General features: G+C 32.1%; 1 protein-coding gene across 1 annotated transcript; it reads left to right on the top strand.

Annotated features, from left to right (window-relative positions):
- Positions 1-1595: 1595 nt before the first annotated feature.
- LOC133288958 (protein DETOXIFICATION 41-like) lies at positions 1596-3918 on the top strand. Its single transcript, XM_061486800.1, has 8 exons — positions 1596-1892; positions 2136-2680; positions 2806-2892; positions 2982-3038; positions 3119-3357; positions 3446-3564; positions 3649-3735; positions 3844-3918. The coding sequence occupies exons 1-8, from the start codon at positions 1596-1598 to the stop codon at positions 3916-3918; spliced, it is 1506 nt and encodes a 501-aa protein (XP_061342784.1).
- Positions 3919-8798: the final 4880 nt, after the last annotated feature.

Genomic DNA, 8798 nt, shown 5'->3' with positions numbered 1-8798 from the left:
TATAAATCATTTTTTTTCTATTGAAGAGGTATTTGATTTTACACATTTTTATTTGATTTCACACATTTTTATGAGTTGTTACTCTACTAAAATTTAGAGTCACGAACACACTACCCCCATTGCATACTCAGAGTGCTTTGGTCCATACAATCGTCACTTTAAATATCATCATATTGATATTCTTTACTTCCAAAGAGATACAGTCTTGGTTCTAAATTCACATTAGTTCAGAAGCTGATCTTTAAAATCTTAAATAGGATAAATTATTTTAAACTTTTATTTTTAATTAAGAGCATTTTTTATAATTTATTTATAATTTAATAATTTGTTTATTAAAAGAATTTTTGATATTTTATATAATAAGAATATTTTTATACTTAGGGAATTAAAGTGATACATATCATATTCATGATCACGATTCACGAGTGTGTAAATGATAAATTTGAAATCATGAAAAATTAAGTGATATACGCGGCAACAAAATGAAATTTTCCCTTTAAATAAAAGTTTTTTTTAATTTTTTTTTCCACAGAATCGAATATAGTAAATGAGTTACTTGTCGAGTTAACTTTTCTATCACAATAACGAATAAGAAAAAATAATAATTCTTTTACCTGGGAAAAAGATATAAAATTTGAAAAGATTTTGTTTATGCAATACGTTATAGGACACAAGATAATGAATTAAAAATATTTAATATTTTTTGTGATATAATATCTTTAAAATCTAAAGAGTGTTAAATAAAATTTTTTAAATAAATAAAATAAATTATGAAAAAATTTGGCAAGCATGAAAAAAATTATTATTTCTTCTTACCAATGTTAACAAAACACAATTTATATATTTTTGGTAATAATTAAGAGGAATATGTTTCTCATATTGTATGAAATAAATTATCTCATGAAATACATAAAAAAGTTAATGGAACGCATTAAGATAAAAGAGAATTTTTTTTTTTTTTGAATTTTATTCACTTTTTATGTGTTGCGTTGATGCAACATGATAAACATTTTCCAATAACTAATAACAAAGCATATATGGCTATATGCGGATGCAATGGTTCAGATAAGACTCCTACATTCAAACATGTGGGTATTCAAGCATTGCATTATTGCACCCAATCTCTCCTATTAAATGAAAAAGAAAAGGACAAAAAACAAAGGGTTTAACCAAACAAAACAAAACAAGGAAAGAAAAAAACAGAAGATATGTTAGATATACTTTTTAACCGTAGGTTGAAGAATTGAAGCTGCTTCCCAACTAAAGGTCAGTCCTCACCTTTTCTAACAAGTCAAATTCTCTCATCATAGGGTGGACCCTCAATAGCCCCCACAAATCATAAGTTTTCTCATTCATTCGACTATTTATTATTCAGAATACATGTCTATAAAATCGGGGGTAGTTTTATCTACTTTCCTACATCAAGAGGCACATTTTGCACATTAATAAAACTGTCGGGTAGCTACAGTTGAAAGGAAAGGTAGCTGCTAAATAATTTGGTGTTCCTAATATTCCGCACCTCACTTATAAAGAGTCTACTTGCAATGCCTCCTTCCCATGCAGTGAACAAGTTGTGACTTGTGAGGCACTCAACTATGGGCTCTGAGGAGTACCAACCATTGCTCTCACACTCAAATATTTCAAATTTGTCATCAGATGCTATTGAAGAATTCTTGGAACATAGTCCTATTGAGTTGCGATGGTGGCCTAAGCTTGTTCAGTGGGAGTCAAGGCTCCTCTGGCTCCTTTCTGGTGCTTCTATTACTGTGTCCAGTTTTAATTATATGCTTAGCTTTGTCACCTTGATGTTTACTGGTCATTTGGGGTCTCTAGAGCTTGCTGGGGCATCCGTTGCAAGTGTTGGAATTCAGGGTCTAGCTTATGGAATCATGGTTGGCCTCCTCTCTATATTCTCATTTTTGGCTTTAGTGATTAAATTACACCAAATATCATTTCAACATTAGTTTTAAAAATTAACTTTTCTTACACAGCTTTCAAGAAGTGATAATACTAATGTGCGGTGCGGTATTGAGGGCAATTTTAATTTTAATATGCAACTTAACTATAATTTGGTATATTCATATATATATATATATATATATATATTTGTGATGATTGCATTTTTCTTTTAACAGCTGGGGATGGCAAGTGCGGTGCAAACTGTGTGTGGGCAAGCATATGGGGCCAAAAAGCATGCAACAATGAGCATCATATTGCAAAGAGCAATCATCTTACACATTGGTGCAGCAGTGATTCTTACATTTCTCTATTGGTACTCTGGGGCTTTTCTGAAAGCCATAGGGCAATCAGAGAGTATAGCAGAGAGTGGCCAAGTATTTGCACGAGGACTTATTCTTCAACTCTATGCATTTGCAATATGCTGCCCTATGCAGAGGTTCCTCCAAGCTCAGAACATTGTGAATCCTCTGGCATATATGTCTGTTGGGGTATTCATGTTGCACGTGCTTCTCAGCTGGCTAGTTGTCTATGTTCTGGGCTACGGGCTTCTTGGTGCAGCCCTTACTCTCAGCTTTTCTTGGTGGCTTCTTGGCTTGTTAAATGGGCTCTACATCATTCTAAGCCCAAGGTGCAAGGAAACTTGGACCGGATTCACCATAAAAGCCTTCCAAGGAATTTGGCCTTATTTCAAGCTAACAGTTGCTTCAGCTGTCATGTTATGGTAATAGTATGAATGAGCAAATCTCAAATACACACAATACAAACACAACCATTGTTATTTACAAAATGTTGCTCTTAAGTTCACATCAATATGTTTTAACAATGTAAAAATGTATCTTAATGTAGTTTGGAGATATGGTACAATCAAGGATTAGTGCTTATATCAGGGCTGCTCTCCAATCCCACAATCTCACTGGACTCTATTTCCATTTGGTATGTTAATAATTTCTCTTAAGAGTAATCTTTCTTATTATTTGCCAACACGTTTTGTAACCATAATATTCGTCCTAATGTACTTTCAGTATGAATTACTTGAACTGGGACATAACATTTATGTTGGGCCTTAGTGCAGCAACCAGGTCAGTGACAAAACAAAGGAGTTTTTTTATATAAACAAACTTTCACATAAACATGTTAATGGTAGGTTCCGTGATTTCAGTGTCAGAGTTAGCAATGAATTAGGAGCAGCTCATCCAAGAGTAGCAAAATTTTCTGTCTTTGTAGTGAATGGAACCAGCATCCTCATCAGTACAGTTTTCTGTGCGGTTATTTTGATATTCCGGGGTGCTTTGAGCAAGCTTTTCACTTCTGACTCTGAAGTCATTGAAGCTGTTTCTAATTTGACTCCATTGCTTGCTATCTCTATTTTCCTAAATGGAATTCAACCTATACTCTCAGGTAATAAAGCTATAAGCATACGCACCATTTTTTAATTTATCATTTCTTCTGATCCCTCCTTTTGTTTAATTTACGTTGGAAATTTCAGGGGTTGCAATTGGAAGTGGATGGCAAGCCATAGTTGCTTATGTAAACTTGGCTTGTTACTATGTCATTGGTCTTACCGTTGGATGTGTTCTTGGCTTTAAAACTTCTTTAGGAGTAGCTGTGAGTTTGAAACATTTCTCTCACTGATTTTAATTGAGTTTATATAAAGATTAATGCAATACAATGCATTTGGGATTTTTATAGGGCATATGGTGGGGACTGATCCTTGGAGTTCTTATACAGACAGTAACACTAATAATTCTGACTTCCAGAACAAATTGGGAAGCCGAGGTAATCAAAACTCAAAGAGTAGAAGATCTTATCTATTTTATGTTACACTGAATTGATTGTCACATATGAAGTTGTGAACCAATTTGTAAGTAACGGTTGTTGTTGTAGGTTGAAAAAGCTACTGCTCGCATCAAGAGATCTTCTGAAGATGAGACCTTAGACCAACTGATTGCCAACGCATAGAATCATTTATCTTTTTTTTTTTTGTTTTTTTTTTTGTTTTCTTTTATGTATGGTAGAGAAGCATTTTAGCAGTGGAGAGAGTAGTAATCTTCATTTGGGCTATTGGGTTCATTTTGTTGATGGGTTTCATCTTTCAATCAGTTCACATAATTTTGAGAATCAAATAAGGAAAAAAATATCTAATGTTACTTTAGATAATATTGTCTAATGTTCATCGAAACGATGTTGTTTTGGGGTTAAAAAATTTAAAAATTATAATGATAAAGACTATTATAATCTTGAAATAAATTAAAATTACAAAAACACCATGATTTCTGCCCCAAAACAACGTCGTTTTGATGAACATTAGATAAAGTTATCTAAAGTAACTTTAGAAAAAAAACAAACCCATCAAATAAACAATGAAGCTCAACCAACTTTCTTTCCGACAGTAAGAATGTCCATCAGTCATTTTAATGCGGAAGCATTCTATTCCGACCCGTTATGCGTACTTGTTTTCTATTTTATTGCATATTCTGTTAGTTTTTTTTTTTTTTTTTTTTGATAACATTATTCTGTTAGTTTTTGAATCTAATAATCAGGTTTGGTTTTAATTTTAGGCTTTTTCACCTTTTTACCCTTTATTAATTAATTAATAACCATTTTGCCCCTGATTCGAAACTATTTATCAATCTGCCCCTCTTTAGTCGACTACCTTGCATTTTTAATCGACTAAATGACCAAAACAGACAAAAAATGGCTGCTGGGAGATTTAGTCGACTAAATCTCCCTATTTAGTCGACTAAATCTTCATATTTTACAAAAAAAAAATAAGTCAGTATGATTTTAATCGATTAAGTAGAGAGATTTAGTCGATTAAATCTCCCAACAACCGTTTAGTCGATTAAAAATGCAAGGTAGTCGATTAAAGAGGGGCAGATTGGTAGATAGTTTCGAATCAGGGACAAAATGGTTATTAATTAATTAATAAGGGGCAAAAGGGTGAAAAAGCCTTTAATTTTACTTATCGGGTATGTTTTGGTTTAATTTAGTTTTATTTTCATTTTCATTTTTTATGGAATTTTTGCACTCATTTGGTGCTATTCTTATTGGTCTGTTTTTTTTTTTTTTTTGGCTTTTTAACCCTTTTGTTCCTCATTAATTAATTAATAACTATTTTGTCCCTTATCCAAAACTATCTACTAATCTGTCCCTTTTTAATCGATTAACTTGAATATTTAATCAATTAAATGGTCAAAATTGCCAAAAATGTTTGACTTGAGATTTAATCAATTAAATATCTCCCTTTAATCGATTAAGAGGGATATTTAATCGATTAAAATTTATATTTAATCGATTAAATGTCCCAAATGAGCGTGAAAATTGATTGAATGAGACAAATAAGGAAAACTCGCTGCTTCACTGCGTAGCGAGAACCAATCTTGGAAGTCTAAAAATGACTGCAATGTCTGCTTACGTTCAAATGGAAGTATTTCACCTCGGCCTGAACTGAAGTTTGAATATGTTAATAAGGGCACTAAATACATGCATGGTGGTCATCCTCAACCGATATATTGTGATTTAGGGACTTCAGAGGGTACTATTGAGATATATACTGATTGGAATGCTAACAGTTATGGAAGTATTAGATGTGCTAAAAAAGAAATGGGAGGTTGTGGTGACTAGGGGTGAAAGTGGGCTCGGCTGGGCCAAGCTTTGTCCCGAAAAGCCTAAGCCTACGTCAAAAAATTTCAATTTGGCCTGGCTCAAGCCTGGTACGAGTCTAACAGTTAGACTGCCTTTTTCCGTTTATAAAAAAATAAATGGCCTGACCCAGCTCGTTAGCCTGTTAATTTTTCACTTCCAAGCAAAACCATGAATCAACTTTACACAATACTCAAATTATGTTGCTAAACCAAAAATCATAATTTCAACGTCCAAACAGAATCATGAATCACAACAAAACTCAGACAATCTACATTTAAGTCACTTTCAAAAGCAAAATGCTTAAACTAAATAACAATATTTCATCAGATCCAACAAACAATCCATACTATGTAAATTACCTTTTAATGTATTTATATACACAATTTAATATGCTGAGATGTTGATTCTTCCTAATAAGAAATAAAGCAAATTTCTATTAAAATATAATCGAATATAATTAAGTTATAAATAATTGCAATTGATTAAATTTATATCTTTTGTTTTTTCTTCAAGGCATACTTATTATATTTTATTTTATTTGAAATAAATAGTACAATATAGGGCGACATGTAGGCTTATAGGCCAGGCCTTGAGAAAGTGGGCCTACGACCTTTTTATTAAACAAGCTTTTTCAAAGCCCAAGTCCGGCCTATTTTACGAAATATACTAGGTCAGGTCTGGCCTGACGTAGGCCGAGCCGTAAGCCCCTGTAGGCCGACCCGGCCCAGTTTCACCCCTAGTGGTGACTGTGTATGGGAGCTGAAGTCCATACTTCCAAATGGATGAATTTCTAAGTTAGAAGCCAAAACTCATGACATGCTGAAGAATTTTTGCATAATTGAGCAAATAACTCTTCAGAAAGAGGCAATATTAAGAAGTAAATCTATGATAAGAGCTGTTTTTAGAGATGATCTGTGTATGACAAGAGATGCAAAAATGAGAAAAAGTTTCGATTAAAAGTTTCCCTTCTAATCTTCGTTAATGAACCAAGATTGGTTCTCCCTACGCAGCGAGTTTTACTTGTTTGTCTCATTCAATCAATGTTTTCACGCTCATTTAGGATATTTAATCGATTAAATATAAGTTTTAATCGATTAAATATCCCTCTTAATCGATTAAAGAGTGATATTTAATCGATTAAACCTTGAGTCAACTATTTTTGCGTGTTTTGATCATTTAATCGATTAAATATTCAAGTTAATCAATTAAATAGGGGAAGATTTGTGGATAATTTTGAATAAGGAGCAAAATTGTTATTAATTAATTAACGAAGGACAAAAAGATCAAAAAGCCATTTTTTTTCCTCATGGGTTATACACCATGGATACCAAAAATGTTAATGGCTTTGTTTCCTTTTTTTTCAGGAGCAAAATTTAACGGGTATGTTTGTCTATATTTGTACCATTTTTCAAGTATGCCAATGGTGTTTTGTGTTTTGTAATCTTTTTCTTAAAAATTCTTCTTTTCATGTTTTGGACTGTGCATGGTTATATTCAACTTGTGGCTTTATTTGTCTACTTGATAACTGTAACGGTGTTAGAGGGTTGATACTGTGAGTAATAGAGTTCTTTTATATCCTTGTTTCAAATTTTTTGTTTTTGATATCAGCAACATATCAGAAAATGTTTCGTTGTTGTCTGTGTGTAGTGAAAAATAAAAAATTTTATAAGTAAAATTAAGTCAAAATTTTGATTAATGATAAATGATTAATTCATATGGGTTTTTGATTATTATTTGAACTTTGATGTTTGCAGTAATTGATGTACCATTAAGTTCATTTTTTATTTCAAATAACTAATGCCACCGCGCAATGTACGGGCAATTTATGTTATATCGTACGTTGTTATCAATTTGTATTAAATTATTCAGCTTTTGTTTGTAATAAAACACCAATAATAAGTTGACTATATTTAAATAAATTGTAATATATATTCAATATGTAAAGATTAAAAAATAATTACTTTTTCTGTAATATGGATTATTATTATTTTAAAGGGTATGAATTAGTGGTGCAATTTGGAAAATAAAAAAAATTCCCCTGCCTCTTTATTATAAAATACTCATTCGATATTTGTAAATAAAAGGAAATGGTGTTGCAAAATTGACTTCAATATAAATTCAATAATGTTCAAATAAATTTAAAAAATAAAGAAATACACCCATTAAAAAAATTATTCATTTTTTCACACTCACTTTAAATAATAAAAAATTAAAATTTTACTTAATGGGAATAATGTTTACCATAAGAGATAGTGGAAAGATCTAAAATATTAGGGATATGTGTAAAATTGTTAATGTACACATTTGAGATGTTAATTTTTTGCAGGAGTTATTAATAGTCTGTATCAATAAAAGGTACCTCATTGCATTCATCAGACTCATTATTTAAGCAAAGCATAGACTGCATGGCTATTGTAATTTTGCTTCTTCAGAAAAAATGATCAAGTTTGATTGAGAAGCTGTATGTAATAAAACAGGTCTTTCAACTCAGTCTAAATATTAGCAAACTGAATATGGGGGCAAAACATGGTGTTATCCAATGGCAAGTGTGAGAATAAAGTTATACAGTTTTCGAGTTCCTTCAGCCAAAACTTAAAATACACTTCAATCCAAAACTAACTATTCAGTTAGTTAAGTGTGTTTTCTTTAAAATCAAGAATTATACATACAAAATCACATTTGTGCATGGTAGTTGAAATGTTTCCACTTCGATTTCTAAATAAGTTAATGACTAGATGCTGCAGACATTATATATAAGAAGAGAAAAGAAGTTACAAAGTGAAATCAATTTTAACAATTATCCCAAGGATTGAAAATACACTCAAGTTTACAACAACTTTATGCATGCCAATACCATTGTTCTGCCTGAAGCAGATATGTCCGACAGAAGGTCGGGTCGTCGATGTTGGATCTAGAACTTTTTCTCTAGATACCTATGAATTAGGTATCTTGGGGACAGCTGATCACTACACACTATATGATGGCTTTAGCCAGAAGAGGTGTGTGTGTGCATTGTCGTGTCTTCAATCAAATATAGTTAGAGAGATCAGTCATATCTGTGGTCTTTAGTCCTATTTATAGAACTTACCTCTGCGCTGACGTTGGTTGGGCTTCATATTGCTGTGGGCCTTTCTCTGGTCCATAACAGTTGCCCCCCAGCTCGGTAGACTGAGTCTTCAGGTTGCCGGGATGTC

This window comes from Gastrolobium bilobum, unplaced genomic scaffold, assembly GCF_033153095.1.
Source record: "Gastrolobium bilobum isolate Gb01-03AN ecotype WA unplaced genomic scaffold, APGP_CSIRO_Gbil_v1 utg6815, whole genome shotgun sequence".
NCBI classification, from domain to species: Eukaryota; Viridiplantae; Streptophyta; class Magnoliopsida; order Fabales; family Fabaceae; genus Gastrolobium; species Gastrolobium bilobum.
This window is presented reverse-complemented; position numbering and strand designations above follow the sequence as displayed.

Bases quoted from the DNA above. Each gene is read 5' to 3' on its own strand.
- LOC133288958 (XM_061486800.1), top strand. From the start codon at position 1,596: ATGGGCTCTGAGGAGTACCAACCATTGCTCTCACACTCAAATATTTCA. The intron at 2,893-2,981 runs GTATGTTAATAA...ATGTACTTTCAG, and splicing joins CTGGACTCTATTTCCATTTG to TATGAATTACTTGAACTGGG. The intron at 3,736-3,843 runs GTAATCAAAACT...TTGTTGTTGTAG, and splicing joins GAACAAATTGGGAAGCCGAG to GTTGAAAAAGCTACTGCTCG.